Source organism: Nelumbo lutea, chromosome 8 (assembly GCF_056320005.1).
Source record: "Nelumbo lutea isolate HS-2025 chromosome 8, American lotus-T2T, whole genome shotgun sequence".
Taxonomy (NCBI): domain Eukaryota; kingdom Viridiplantae; phylum Streptophyta; class Magnoliopsida; order Proteales; family Nelumbonaceae; genus Nelumbo; species Nelumbo lutea.
The window spans coordinates 17,467,691-17,482,625 of record NC_142691.1 but is presented as its reverse complement, the minus strand read 5'-3'; the positions used below and the strand labels follow the sequence as shown (position 1 = coordinate 17,482,625).

The 14,935-nt window shown below is 42.7% G+C and overlaps 1 protein-coding gene and 1 long non-coding RNA gene across 5 annotated transcripts; one reads left to right on the top strand and one right to left on the bottom strand.

Moving 5' to 3' along the window:
• Window positions 1-1,021: 1,021 nt before the first annotated feature.
• Window positions 1,022-4,752, bottom strand: LOC148843074 (uncharacterized). 4 transcript variants are annotated; one of them, XR_016103041.1, is made up of 9 exons: window positions 4,335-4,752; window positions 4,155-4,226; window positions 4,001-4,064; window positions 3,329-3,430; window positions 2,831-2,962; window positions 2,478-2,562; window positions 2,273-2,391; window positions 1,816-1,974; window positions 1,022-1,664 (listed from the first exon to the last, which is right to left on the bottom strand). It is a non-coding gene; the product is annotated as an uncharacterized LOC148843074 (long non-coding RNA). The 4 variants fall into 4 exon arrangements; XR_016103039.1 differs by lacking the exon at window positions 2,478-2,562 and having other exon boundaries at window positions 1,816-1,988; window positions 4,335-4,663; XR_016103040.1 differs by lacking the exon at window positions 2,478-2,562 and having other exon boundaries at window positions 4,335-4,663.
• A 6,487-nt stretch (window positions 4,753-11,239) lies between these two features.
• LOC148843073 (putative fasciclin-like arabinogalactan protein 20) lies at window positions 11,240-11,893 on the top strand. The gene has a single exon (XM_088959362.1). It carries the CDS (start codon window positions 11,240-11,242, stop codon window positions 11,891-11,893), a length of 654 nt encoding a protein of 217 aa, XP_088815488.1.
• The last annotated feature ends 3,042 nt before the right edge of the window (window positions 11,894-14,935 follow it).

Genomic DNA, 14,935 nt, shown 5'->3' with positions numbered 1-14,935 from the left:
ATATCAGTAGTAGGGAATTCTGACTTCTAACTTTTTTTTTGTTGCAGAATTTGAAGGAGCGCATGATTATTTTTGATGTTGTCTAAGACATCAGTGCAGTCACTTCTTGGATCCTATGTGTTGTCCTCTTTAGATTCTCATTATGTTTATGAACTGGGTTCCTGATGGTTCTTGTTTTCCCGTTTATGTTTTTCCGGTTTTGGTGTGGTGTTGGATATCTATGGCGGTTTGGTCGAAGATATATTTCTTACCATTCAAATAAATAAGAAAAAGATAATTTAGAGATTTAAAAAAATAAAATAGTTAAATAAAAATATTTTTTGAAAATAATTGATGGAGCACTAACGGAGGGAGCCTTTGTCTAATGGCTAAAGTTTTAGGAGTCTTTGTTTTACCCTTTTTTTTGCAATTGTCTATGTTTTGTTGCACTTTAAGTTTTATTTATAATTTATGATATTATAAGTTGACACGTTTGACCTAAAGGGTTAAATTGCTGGCCGGATTCCAATACTCGGTATATAGTGTTTCAATGGGATCAAACAAAGCATAAGAGCAAACATTTTGCTTACCATAAATAAACAAAGAATTTGGTGTTAAAAGCAAGTTTACACCGAAGAAAATATCACCACCGGTTTGATGAGAGTGTAAAATGGGAACTGGATGCTGGGCCGATTTACACTGATCATGTTTGGGGGGGGTTGAGGCGAATGATGCGTTGCACTTTTGCGGGTGTTTGGATAACACCCCATCAAGGGTAAAACTCCACCCATAATAATTAATATTCAAATACAAACAAACTATCAGTGACGAGAAGCTGGGTGCTTCCAAGATTAACCCCAACTGAAATGCTCGAAACTTAGTTTCCAGCACCGACAAACATAACTCCATCTGGCATTTTGAAATAATGAAGAGTTAAAATTGCACTTTGAATCAAGTATCGGCCAGGTCTACGTCTGTTGGTTGCACCTTGCACGTTTCAAGTGGCAATGTGATCCCATTTGAAATTGTCACCGCCAGAAATCAGGGGAAAGCTGGACTTTTAGATCAAACAGATAGAAACATAACGCCAGGAAATTAAGCAAGTTTAGTTAAATCAGAGAATACCAATTGTCCTAGATCTCTGAGGATAATTGTTATCCTAAGGATGGAGTCCTAACTGATATACAACACAAATGGATATACCGGATATACTCTAATACGCCCTTTCAATCTCCATGCTCATCAAAGAACATGAAAATTGTCTCTCAAGTAGAAATGACCATTGGCGAGAGACTTGGTGAGAATGTCAACAACCTAATCCTTGGAAGAGATCAAACGGACACTAAGGCATTGTGCAATAATCAGATCCCAGAGAAAATGAAAGTCAATCTCAACATGTTGAGTCCGAGCATGGAACACAAGGTTAACAACAAGATAGGTGGCACCAATGTTGTCACACCAAATAGTAGGTACTTCAGAAAGTGTAACCCCAAGATCTCGAAGAAGAGATGTAATCCAAAGAACTTCAGTTGCTGATGTGGCACAAGCACGAAACTCAGACTCAATGCTGGATCGTGCAATTGTAGTTTGTTTGCGAGAGCTCCAAACAATTAAATTAGTGCCTAAATAGATAGCAAAACCTCCGATAGATCTACGATCATTTGAACAACCTGCCCAGTCGGCATCTGAATAAGCATGAGGAGAAAGAGAAGTAGAGGATGTTCGTGAGAGGTTCAGACCATGCATAATAGTATGCTTAAAGTAATGCAAGATGCGTTTTATGGCTGCACTGTGTTCGCTAGTAGGAGACTGAAGAAATTAAGAGACTTTGCTTACTTTAAGTGAGATGTCTAGACGAGTGATCGCCACATACTGAAGAGCGCCAACAACACTTCTATATTCAGTAGGATCATCAAGAGGACAACCACCATGTCAAGTGAGCTTGGGATGAACCACCATAGGAGAAGAAATGGACTTTGTAGCTTCCATGTGAGCCTAATGTAGTAGATCTGTGATGTATTAGCATTGACTAAGAAGGACCCAATGAGGATGCCAAATAAACTAAATACCAAGGAAGAAAGCAGTAGGACCCATATCTTTAAGAGAAAAATGGCAAAAGAACTCTTGAATGCAACTATGAATAGCGTTTTGGAAATTCCCAATAAGTAAGACATCATCCACATATATAAGAAGATAAAGAGTAACATTCTTGGAGCAGAACACAAATAAAAAAGTATCTGTTGTAGAATCTCTAAAACCCATTTGTGTTAACTAGTGAGTGAGACGATCATACCAAGCCATGGTGCTTGTCGAAGCCCATAAAGAGCTTTGTTTAATTTGCAAACATGGGTCAGTTTGGTGGGATCTTCAAAACCCTTGAGCTGTTTGATATAGATATCCTCACTAAGCACCCTATTCAGAAATGCATTACCAAAATCAACTTGATGTATACACCATTGATTTAATACGACAAAAGAGAGAATGGTACGAATGGTTACGAGTTTTACAACCGGGCTAAAAGTAGTAGTAAAATCAACCCCAGGGATTTGAGTAAAACCCTGTGCCACCAGCCATGCCTTGTACCTGTCAGTAGTACCATCTGCCATTCATTTTACCTTGTAGATCCATTTGCTCCCTACCACATTCATATGAGAAGAGTAGGGAACAAGACTCCAAGTACCATTAGAAACAAGTGCATTAAATTCCTTAATCATAGCATCACGCCAATGAGCGGATTTGACCGCTTGTGAATAAACAGAGTGTTCCATAGTATCAACTCGAGATTGAGCTAATAGTGATTGTAGTAAAGGATACCTGGTCATGAGATGAGAACAGGGAGGAAGAGACCTACCCATAAAACGAGTAACCATAGTATGCTGGCGAGAATATTGAGGAGAAGCTAGAACCGTTGCAGCAAAAATGTCCTACATAGGACGGGTCCCATGAGGTCCAACTTTAGGAGAAGACATGTCTGTGGAGAAAGCTGCCAAATGGTGAGGACTGTCAGATGGCGGTGGAATAACAAAATTATCTTGTAACAGTGAATTGGTAGTCGGTGAAGTGGGAGTTGGGTAATCTGCAACGGAGGGCGAAGATGCAGTTGGAATTACAGTTGGTGGTTGCAGATAAACGCCGGTTGGCTGAACCAATTTGGTGGGAGCAGCCGCAGAGAACCCCAGAAAATGATGCTCATCAAAGATAACATGTCTGGAAATATATTCTTTCCTAGTTCTAGGATGCAGATAGTGATACCCTGTGTTTGTCGCTATAGCCAAGAAAGATGCATTGCTGAAAACGATAATCAAACTTGTGCCGATTGTACAGGCGAAGTAGAGGATAACAAGCACACCTGAAAAATTTGAGGAACATGCAATCCGGAGGGGAGCCAAACAGAACTTCATATAGAGACTTGTAGCAGAGAATAACTATGTGAGCTTTCCTTGCAGAACATCTACTAGAAATAAATTTCGGTAAGAAGATTTTATAGCTAAGGTTTATTAAGGAAAATAAGAATTGAAAGCTTGCAAGGTGTATGTGTGCAATGCAGATCAAGCCATAAAAAAGATACAAAGCACCTTATCTATACAAAAAAAAAAAAAAAAACATGCATGCCTGAAACAAGAGAAACGAAAGATATCAATCCAGAACTCAGACTTAAATAACACCTGGAAGAGACCAATCCAAACAAAGCCACCTGGAAGAGACCAATCTAGACAAAGCTGCCTAACCCACTAACAACAGCTGAAAGTCCCATCCTGTACTATAGTAAGCATTTCATTGATGTCATAACCCAGAAATGAGTCCTCAAGACAAGGAAGTCGAAATCACCAAAAGCAGAGTACAATACAAAGAACGTGCAGATAACCACATAGAGGTGAATCAGAACATGCTAATAATTACATAATTGCAAATCAAAATCATATAGGAAAGATGTCGATAACCACATATGCATGAATTCCACCAGTTGACATAATAAAGCAAACGATGCAAAAGTTGACTCTATCCTTGAAACCATTTTTACTTGGAAAGTATTTCGTGTCAATCATTAAGAACAGTGATTGAATCATCTAGAGGATCGTCCATAGCTGCGGAAAGAAACAAACAAAGATGAAGCAAAGGGAGGAATTAATATTACAAGATGAAAATTTTTAACTCAAGAAAGAAGAGGCAATTACCAATAAAGCAGAGTTTGGAGCTGAGAGACAACAATCTAGAGAGAAACGTTGGATCCATCGGGGGACCGAGGGCTGAGAACGAATTGGAACAAGTGCAAAGAATGAAGAAAATCAAAACATAATCTAAACACATCAACCTAAAATGCATAATGAAAACGGCCAAAAGGGTTAGAGCATTACCTTGTCGAACGAATCTAAGGATTGATTTTGGCATGGAGTTTCCCCAACTGATGGAAAATAGTTTTCCCGTGTCAAACAACGATAGTACAAGTAGAGAAACGTTAATACTAGTGGAATAATAGATCTCTAGTTGTGTTCTTTCTTCTTGTCGTCGATTTCGCTGATTACCAGTGGAGTTCTTTGTAAAAGCTTCGCTTTTTGGGTAGAGGAAACCTTTTCGCTTCCTCTAGCAAACCTTTTGATTTCCACTTGGCTCGTCGAATCAGGCAATAGCAGAACGCGAACGCGGGAGTCCTTTTTTGGCTTTTTGAAACATTTTGATCTCACCCGCGCTCCCTCTCTCTCTCTCTCTCTCGATGAATTAGTGTTAGACCAGTTTAAGCCCGGTTCAAGAATGAAAACTGCCATCTCAGTTCCCAAAAACCGCCACTCGAGTTTTACTTTTGGTTGTAGGCGGCGGTGTCGTGAGAAACACCGCCAGCTTAGTTTTCACTACAGCAGCGGTTTTTAAGACCGCAGCATTAAACCGCCGTCTTTGGTCCTTTTTCCTGTAGTGAAAATTACCGACCATATTGGATTTGGTTCGGTTTTCGGTCCTCAATATTTTCTACGAGGTTAGTTTCGATTCTATCTGGTACTGGCCCATACCCGACCCGTTGACAGCCTTACTCCGATAGCAGATAGGGAGTGGTTGTTTTCTACTACTACCTTTGCATCTTTACAGTCAAATCAGAGGACATTGCATATGGTAAAACCGAATCCATTTACATTTTTGCAACATTTTTTTTTTCTGAAAAGCTCGTAGGCTGAATCATCTCATTGCATCTTTCAATAGTACAAGTATTAGAAAATCAGGTGGGGTAGAGCAAGTCTTTGACATAGATAAAGAACAAGCCTTTTTTGCAATTGAATTAGCCACACAATTACCCATACGATAGACAAATGAGGTAGAAAAGTGAGAACATTCACAAAAGACTCCTGCACTTGGCTATCAAGTGGTGAATGTGCCACGGAACCACTAAGGAGGGGTTCAACAGGAAAGAGACTATCTTTTGCGCATCTCCTTCTAGAGCAATGGAAGATATCTGTAATTCAATGGCCAGCTTGATGCCCCAAGGAAACCTAGAGCTTCGATTTGTTATGAGGTACTGCGTTCATTGTTTATGGCTCTAGCCATGTAAAAGTTTCCTCCTGAATCTCTGAAAATAATTCCAATACCAGTGTAAAGTAGACCCATGGCTCCATCAACATTCACTTTTAATACAATGGGGGGAGGGGGGAGCCATGACTTTGGGTGGGACATGAGGAGAGAAGGGGTCTCTTCTTGGTCCATGCACTATAAATTCCAAATTTCTTCATAGTGCATTGTTGCTTCTTGTAAGACTAGAATGGGGTTAAACTTTTTACCCTCAAAAACCATTTTATTGCAAGCTTTCCAGGCATACCATAATACCAAAAACCCCATAATGAATTTGTCAAGCCTTGGAAGTGGGTGATTGTTGTTTGCAGTCCACCAAGTTGCTAACCAATCCTTGAATTCATGCTGGGAGTTAATATCAATTGATTGGATTTGGAGACCAAACCAAACTGCTCTCATGGTAGGGCAATGAAAGAATCTATGTGACATTGTTTCATTAGCTTCCATACACACACAACAAGTCGAGTTTACTCCCTGACAATACTTTGCAAGGGTTGCACCAAGAGGTAGGGTGTTCTTAATACAACACCACAAAAAAACATGAACCCGTGGTGGGAGCTTCTTGTGCTTCCAAAATACTTTCCAGCTTACCTCAGGGAAAGCTTCGGTTTGGGAATAAGTGCCTAGATCCTTTAAGGATAGATGTTTATAAGCCGAAGCAGCTGTAAAAATCCCAGAAGGCGTGCAAGTCCAAATCAGTCTATCTGAGATGAGCTCATGACCTTGTGATAATGGGGTTTGAAGAAATGAATGTATACCTTCACTTTTAAACATGTTTTCAACATGGTCAAAATGCCATGCGTCAGTAAGAGGATTGATAAGCTCAGCAACCTTTAAACTTTCAGCCTTAACATTGTTCACCATGTGATCACAATTCAATGGGGGAAAAGTCCAAGGGTCCAAAAGGACATGGGTATCCCACCCTGAGTTGATTAAAATCATAACTCCTTTCAACAATAGAGGTCGACATCTAAAGAGAGTGCTCCAAATGATTGATTTACTTGGATTTTTTTTGCACCCTAGAAGGATTCTTGTGATAGATATTTTGCTCGTAGGACCTTACTCCATAGACTTTCCGTTTCCTTAAGGAAATGCCATCCAAGTTTCATCAACAAACATTTGTTTGTAATCTCCAAACTTTTAAAGCCCAACCCCCCATGCATTTAGCTTTAGTAAATTCACTTCATGCTTTCATATAGACATGATCCCTATTTTGATCAAAGCCCCACCAGAAGTCACAAATTATTTTGGTGATTTTCTCTAGAGTACCATGTGGTACCTCGTGGATTGCCATGAAAAAATTGGGAACTGCAGAGAGTGTTGATTTAATCACGATTTCTCTCCCCGTGTGTGAGAGGCAGTAAATTTTCCACCATTTTAATTTTGCACTTATTTTGTCGATAAGAAAATGCCAGGACTCTACCTTCTTATGCTTCATGAGGAGTGGGCTTCCAAGATATTTCTCGTTGCATTGCATGTGTGCCACACCAATCTGATCTACCAACATTTCTCTTTGATGGCGGTGAACAGTTTTACTAAAGTGGATTGAGGACTTCTCAAAATTGACCTCCTCTCAAGGCCAACCGTAGTATTTCTCAAGTGTCTCTTTAACTTTGTTTAGCTCTGAGGGCGTTCTACGTCCAAAGATGAGAAGGTCATCAGCAAATAGCAGGTGATTGTTCTTGAGATTGCTTCTTTCGAATTTAATTCCATGAAGATCCCCTACCTGAAGCTGTTTATCAAGCAACGTTGACAAAACATCAATACACAAAACAAAGAGGTACGGAGAGAGGGGACAACCTTGACGTAGGCCACTCTCTGGGGTAAACCTCTCACTCTTTTCACCATTTAGTAAAATGCTAAAACTTGATGAAGCAATACAACACATAATTAGCTTACAGAAATGGGGAGAGAAACTTCTTCTCTTCAAACATCCCTCTAGGAAGGACTACTCGATCTTGTCGTAGGCTTTGGCTAGGTCAAGCTTTAAAATGAATCCCCCATGCTTCCCTTGCATATGGCTGAGAGTGTGAACTACCTCTGAAGCAATAATTCTATTATTGTGAATTTGGCGCCCTGGTGTGAAGGCACTTTGGTAAGGGGTTAACATTGTGTCCGAGTATGACTTTAACCAATTAACTATAATCTTGACCACCACTTTGTAAATTACATTAGTGAGTTCGATGGGGCGTAGATCCTTCATTATTTGGAGGCTATCTTTCTTCGGGATCAAGATGATAAAAGTGTCATTGACTTCTGTAACAATCTCTGGAGTGATGAAAATTTATTGAACAAATTTCACAAAATCACTACCTATCTCATTCCAACTCCTTTGAAAGAAATTAGCTAGTAATCCATCCGACCCCGGGGCTTTAAGAGGTCCAATTCTGAAAAGTGCATCATTGACTTCCTCAAGGAAGGGTACCTTGCACAAAGATTCATTGTCTTCACTACTTATCGTATTAGGTATGACATCATCTTCGATATGCGGGAGAGTTGGGTGGGAAGATTTATAGAGATGCTCATAGAACTCCCACACAATGGCAACAATTTCCTCTTTATATGTTGTCCATGACCCTGTACTATTTTGTAGCCATTGAATGCTATTTCTTCTTCTCCTATTGGAGGTAGAGATGTGAAAAAAGAAGTATTTCTATCCCCTTCTCGGAGCCAGGTGACACGGGATCTCTGCTTCCAATACAATTCCTTTGCTTCTAACAGGTGGTTAAGTTCAATTCTTAGAGACAATTCTTGCATCTTTGTGGGAGCATCAACACTTCTATTTTGAATTGCCCATAACTTCTCTTCAATGTCGTGAATTCGTTAGCGATAGTTGCCTAGGATTTGCTTCCCCCATTGTGTTATGTGGATTTTACAAGTCATACACTTTCGTAAGAAGGAGACCCTCTCTTGCTTCTAGGCTAAATCAACTTCGCTATTAAAATCGGGTTCCCAAGTCTAGATTGCTTCAAATCTTGGGTTGCCCACTTAATTGGTCCTATTTGAACTTGTGTATAAAACAATTGGCAAATGATCACTTCTGGCTGATGCCCAATGTTGCACATAATAATTTGGGTATTTTTCCAACCATTGGGGGCAACACAATGCACAATCAAACCTTTCCATTATCAAGTCTGAACTATCACAGCCATTTGACCAAGTAAAGGGAGGGCCACGAAAACCAATATCAATTAGTCCACATGTATGAATAAAATCTTTGAAGAGTTGCATTTGATTTCTATCAGCTCTCTACCCTCCAAACTTTTCACCTTCCCGGGCTATGGCATTTAGATCTCCAATCATGAACCAAGGATTGTGGATAGACCCACTATGCTTTTGTGGTTCCAAATAGAGTGTCTAAGTTCCTTAGTAGGTCTCCCATAAAGTCCAAGCATCTCCCAGTTGAAGTGAGGTGGGAAATTTGAGATTGAAGCATGAACATAATTTGAGTTGCCTTAATTAATAGAAAGAGTAATATGCCGTTTTCCAACCTAACCAAAGTCCCTTAGATTGACCCTCAAATGCCACATAAAAGTAATTATAATCATATAGAGTGCTTAAGATTTTCTCAGACTTACTTTCATTACATCTAGTTTCACTCAAAAAGAACAAATCTATTTTAGCTGTACGAAGGGGATATTTAAAATAGTGAACTGCTGATTGGCTCCCCCCCCCTTGGCAGTTCCAAGCGAGGACAATCATGGCTCCTGTGGTGGCATTCCACGGCCTGCCACCTTGGCCATTTCAGACAAAGAACTAGTGCCCACACACTCATTTGTTGGTTGAGAGTTTTGAATCGCACCTTCTTCTTCAAACATAAATCGGCAATTGTGGTTCTTGTGATCAAGGATTCTGTTATTTCCACATTGGGCTCCAAATGTGATTCATGCTTCCTCTTTCGGCCCACTACAGAATCTTGTAATTTATGATTTGAACTTGTGGGGTCCATTGGGGGCATGGGAATATTTAGGGCAAATTCTCCTCCTTCACTATCAATTAGTATGTCTATATTTGTCCCTTCTGGGCCTCCATCGAAGTTGGCATCTTTGAATTCTAAGAGGATCACCCCCTTGCCATTTGAATTAAAAAAACAGTCTACAACTTCCTAATTAAGAGCTCTCCTATCCAAGGCAAGATTTTTTCCCTGAATTTTGAAGGATGAGTTATCTAGATTGGTCTCCTTCTCTGCCACATCATCATCATCTAAAGTTCTGTCGTCGGAGTTCAGTTGCTTTCTTTGAAGCATTCTATTGTTGGGTTCCCCTTGACGATTCAACCATGGCTTCTCCTTCTGGTTTCTTCGTGTTTTTACCCAAAGATCATTAGTGTAGTGAGGCTGAAGCAGAGCATGTAATCTTCTCTTGGCTTCTTCAGTCTTACAGGTGTCCAGAGCATCATGCACCTTTGCTTTAAATTCACACCTGTCAATGATGTGTCCTAATCTACCACAGAAATAACAGAAAATGGTAGTCTTTCGTAATGAAAGGAAATAGGTATCTTTTTGTTACTCAGAAGAGTATAGCTGGTAGATTTAACTAAGGGATTATAGATGATCATGGAAACTTTGATTTGAATGAACTTACTCCAACTTTTCTCTGCACCGATTCTTGGCTCATAAGGTTTTCCAATCATCTCCGCTAGTTCCATCCCTACCAGTGGTGTGAGGTATTCCACCGGTAGACCTCCTATGTGAATCCAAAGATCAATTCTATTAAGCAAGTAAGATGAGGGAACTCTGTTTGGCAAGAACTTTTCCATTATAATGAGATCATTATTGAAGGTCCAAGGCCCGTTGTCATATTGCATCCCTAGATCTTCTAGAGGGGAAATGGACCAGGAAGGTGTCTAAATCGAACTCAGTAATACCATTTGCATCTTTGATGTTCCAAGCCGCTTGTAAACCCTTTCTCAAACCCATTAGGTCGATTTCTTTATCTGACAGGACTTGGATCACCAAGGATCTATTCCAATCTGGAGAGCTGGACACATGATCCTTCTTTGCTTTTATTTCCCGATCACTTTGTGGAGCAATCAGATATTCCAGACTTTCTACTAGAGCTATCTCAGTCTTTGTTGCAACGGAATGGGCTCCGGCGGTTCCATCGACTAATCAAGAAGATTGTACCATCTAATGATGGAATAGAATCTCACACAAACGGCATTCGTCCTCCTTATCGACCCATCTGGTTGGGAATGGAGATTGCTATTGCTTTGGTGGGGCAGGATGGGGATTAATAGGGATCCTTCACCTACATGGATAATATATCTTATGGGATGACAAGGACAAAAAACAATTCCAGCTTCTGAGCTAATTAATGCCAAAGTCTGGGATATATACCCCATCAAGATTATTTTCCAAGTAAATACAAGGTGCTAATATTGTTTTAATATCTGAATTAAGTTGTAAATGATGATGGGTCTCTCCATGGTTCAGGGTCCTACCGTGTAGACTCCACACTAACTAACAAGAGTTGCTATACATGGAATTAGTGTATGATTAGATGTCTGTTTAAACAATCTTGCCGAGTCCCTGTTGTCTTCATAACTCGGACTCCAAACTTATCTCGGAATTATCTGATTCCTAATTGGCCAAGGACAAGTAGACCAAGGTCTATAAATAGATGTGGTGACTTTAGGGTCTTTAACTTGTGCAGTACTCTCTTAATCCTTCTTCCATCTCCTCACCTTCAACTTCTCTCGCTCGCCAATGGCTTCCAGTCCCCATCTTCTCTCCATTTTGTTTCTTCTCTTCCTCTCATCGTTCTGTGTCTCACCTATCTTGGGTACTTCTGTTACTGCCGCTGCTCATCGTGCCGGAGGAGGAATAATACCAATCGAAAAGATCAAGAATGCTCTCTCGAATGCCAATTTCTTTACCATGTCCTTGACTCTGGACATGGCTCTCAACACCATGATCCCATCTGAGTTCTTCAACAGCAACGATAAAACCATCACCATATTCTGCCCCTTGGACAGAGCGTTCATGTCTCCAGGCTTCAAGTACGCAGGCCCTCCCTTGACCTTGCTGAGATACCACGTTGCACTGGGGAAGTTCGACAGGGAGGCTTTGGATTCATCGAAGCTGCACTGGTCTAAGGTCGAAACCTTGCTTACTGGGCATGCTCTCTTTGTCACTTCAGTGAATGGACGGGCATCCATCAATGGCATCAGCATCACACATTGGAATCTATACAATGATGGGCACGTCATTGTTCATGGCGTGGAGGAATTCTTTGGTCCTGCTTTTCAGACTATTTGGTTTCGTCAGTATGATGGTGGAGTTCCGATCAACATTAATGACGGGTCCGTTACCGAGGGTTCTAGAAACGTGGTGGATTTTCTTCTTAAGCTGATAGAGTGATGGGATGTACAGAATCTACGGATTGCCGTCTCTGGGTTAAATGGGTAATCCCTCCTGGTTTCCTTGTACTGTTTCTGTTTCTTTTCTGTCCTTGATGTAAAGAGTTCTTGAGTGATACGTTCCCCTGTATTCTTCGTAATATTTGTGAAAAAAAAAATAGTGACTTTCTTTAACTTCGATTTCTATCTGCCTATTGTATCATTGTTTGATTTATTGGTTCCCAGGCTGCTAAGAGGGTCTTGTGGGGTTTCTTGATCAGTTCTTGTTTATATTGCAAAATCGATTATTAACAATTAAGCCTTTCTCTTTCTATAGTTTTTTTCCCCTCACAGTTCTAATTGGTATTGATGGAGCACGATCCGGCTGGTCTTAGCTGTCCGCTGCCTTGTTTTCGAACGGGGTAGCAGGGAACCTGAAACGGATGAGATGGGAAAGCTCCGGGGGGAACCCGGTGTAGAGGCTCCGAAGCTCAAGTTAGAATCCTTCAAAAGCAAGGTAATACCAGATAGCGCAAAGTTTGCATACCTCCGTTGTCGGGGGGCAGGGGGCTCTTATAGTCACTTCGTGTACTCGTCCCGAGGCCCTTGTCAGATCGGGTATGATTACCCTTGTGCTTGTCAATTCGGCCGTCGTCCTTTCTGCTGAGACAGAACCGTTACTGCCTAATCGTCTAACTGGAGATGGCGGTGTCAGTGGCAGTGGCAGGTGGCCGTTTAAAGTGCTGCTGCCAAACGTCAGATCCCAAGTCAGTCAGGCGTGGCGCCCTCGGGCACGGACTTCCCTAGTGTCAGGCATGGTATGACTTGTTTGGTTTTGGTGCTCAGAAGGTGATGCGAAGTGCTGAGCGAGGACCAGGTCGCCGACTCGGAAGCTTTGTTGCTTTACTCTGCTATTGTAGTAGCGAGCTACCTGCTGCTGGTATGCCGCCGTTTGAATGTGCGCAAGGTCCCTTACCTCGTCCAGTAGGTCGAGGTTGGTGCGTAACTCGTCTCCGTTCGTCCGATCGTCGTATGTTTCTAATCGCAACGTTGGTATTTCGATTTCCGTCGGGATCAATGCTTCAGTGCCGTAGGTGAGGTTGAAGGGGGTTTCTCCCATGGCTGCTTTTTCGGTCGTTCGGTGAGCCCATAAGACACTTGGTAGCTCTTCGGCCCACAATCCCTTAGCTCGATCCAGACATGCTTTCAGTCCGCGCAGGATGGCTCTGTTCATTACTTCCGTCTGACCGTTTGCCTGCGGGTGTGCGACTGACGTGAAGTTTTGCCGAATCCCCATGTTCTAGCACCACTCTTGGAACTTGATATCCTCGAACTGTTTGCCGTTGTCGGAGATTAGAACCCGAGGTAACTCGAACCGACATACTATGTTCTTCCAAAAGAAGTTCTGTATGTTTCGAGCCGTAACAGTTGCCAGAGGTTCGGCTTCTATCCACTTCGTAAAGTAATCTACCGCCACAACCAAGAATTTTCTTCCGCCAGTGGCTGGTGGGAATGGCCCTAGGAGGTCGATGCCCCATTGTGCGAAGGGCCACGGGCTGGCGAGGTATTTGAGGTCGGAGGCGGGTTGATGGTGGATGTTAGCATGCTTCTGACACTTGTCGCATTTTCTGACGAGCTCGACAGCTTCTGCCTTCATCGTTGGCCAGTAGTATCCTTGTCGAAGTGCCTTTTGGAAGAGTGCTCTTCCCCCTAAGTGTCCGCCACACAGGCCTTCATGAGTGTCGCGGAGTACGAACTCGGCTTCGGTAAGTCGCAGGCAACACAAATAGGGTAGCGTGTACGACCGTCGGTATAACCGTTCGTCTATGATGACGTATTTGGCCGCCTGGCACTGCACCTTCTTGGCCGCATTGCATTCTGCAGGGAGGGTTCCGTCTATCAGGAAGCTCGCGAGTGGATCGATCTAGCTCGGCTCTGCTTCTAAGACGGGAGCGGCCTCCTCTGTCCCCCCGAGAATACTAGGCCGAGGTAAGTCCTCTATGTACACAGTTCTCATATTGTTGTGACTCGTGCTGGCTAACCGGGACAGGGCATCGGCCTCAGTGTTTTCTGACCTCGGGATTTGCCTGATGATGTGTGACCGAAAGTTGAGCAGGGATTCTTTTACTTTGGCCAAATATGCGATCATGGAGAGATCGCGTGCTTCGTATTTGCCGGTAACTTGGTTTACCACGAGCTGAGAATCGCTGCAGATGACCAAGTGTTTTGCCTTAACCTTTCGCGCTAGGTCCAGCCCGACGATCAGTGCTTCGTACTCTGCCTCATTGTTGGATGCCGCGAACTCAAAGCGTAGTGCGTATTCTACTTTTGTGCCGCTCGGGCCGCACAAGACTATTCCAGCTCCGCTGCCTTGCCGGTTCGAGGAACCATCCACGTGAAGGATCCAGGGCTCCTCATCCCAGTTCGCGCTTTTCCTGACCAGGGGAGATGCCACACTGGCTGCTACTTCACGGGGTTCAGACTCTATGGGCTCAGGAGCTCTGGGTTCGCCGCAACTGGGGACCTCGTGCTCGACCTGTGGGGCTTCGTGGCTGAAAGTGCACTCGGCAATAAAATCTGCCAAAGCTTGGTCCCTGATAGCGGTTCTCGGTTTGTACTGGAGGTCGTACTCGTTGAGTTTGATGGCCCATTTCGTCAGTCGATGGGAGACTTCGGGTTTGAGTAAAACTTGTCTAAGAGGTTTGTCAGTTAGGACGATGACGGTGTGAGCCTGGAAGTACGGGCAGAGTTTCCGAGCTGCTATTACTAGGGCGTATGCCAGTTTTTCTATCTCCGGGTACCTTGCCTCTGCTCCCTGCAAAATTTTACTAACATAATATATGGGTCGTTGGACCCGGTCTGTTTCCTTTATCAGTACCGAACTGACCGCCTCGTCACTCGCCGAGAGGTACAGTTCTAAAACCTCGCCCACCTCGGGCCGGGCTTAGGTTGACACACTAGCGAGGTAACCTTTTAGTTCATCGAACGCGAACTGGCAGTCCTGGGTCCACTCGAACCCTTTGCCTTTGACTACCTTGAAGAAGGGTAGGCAGCGGTCTGCTGA

Bases quoted from the DNA above. Each gene is read 5' to 3' on its own strand.
- LOC148843073 (XM_088959362.1), top strand. From the start codon at position 11,240: ATGGCTTCCAGTCCCCATCTTCTCTCCATTTTGTTTCTTCTCTTCCTC.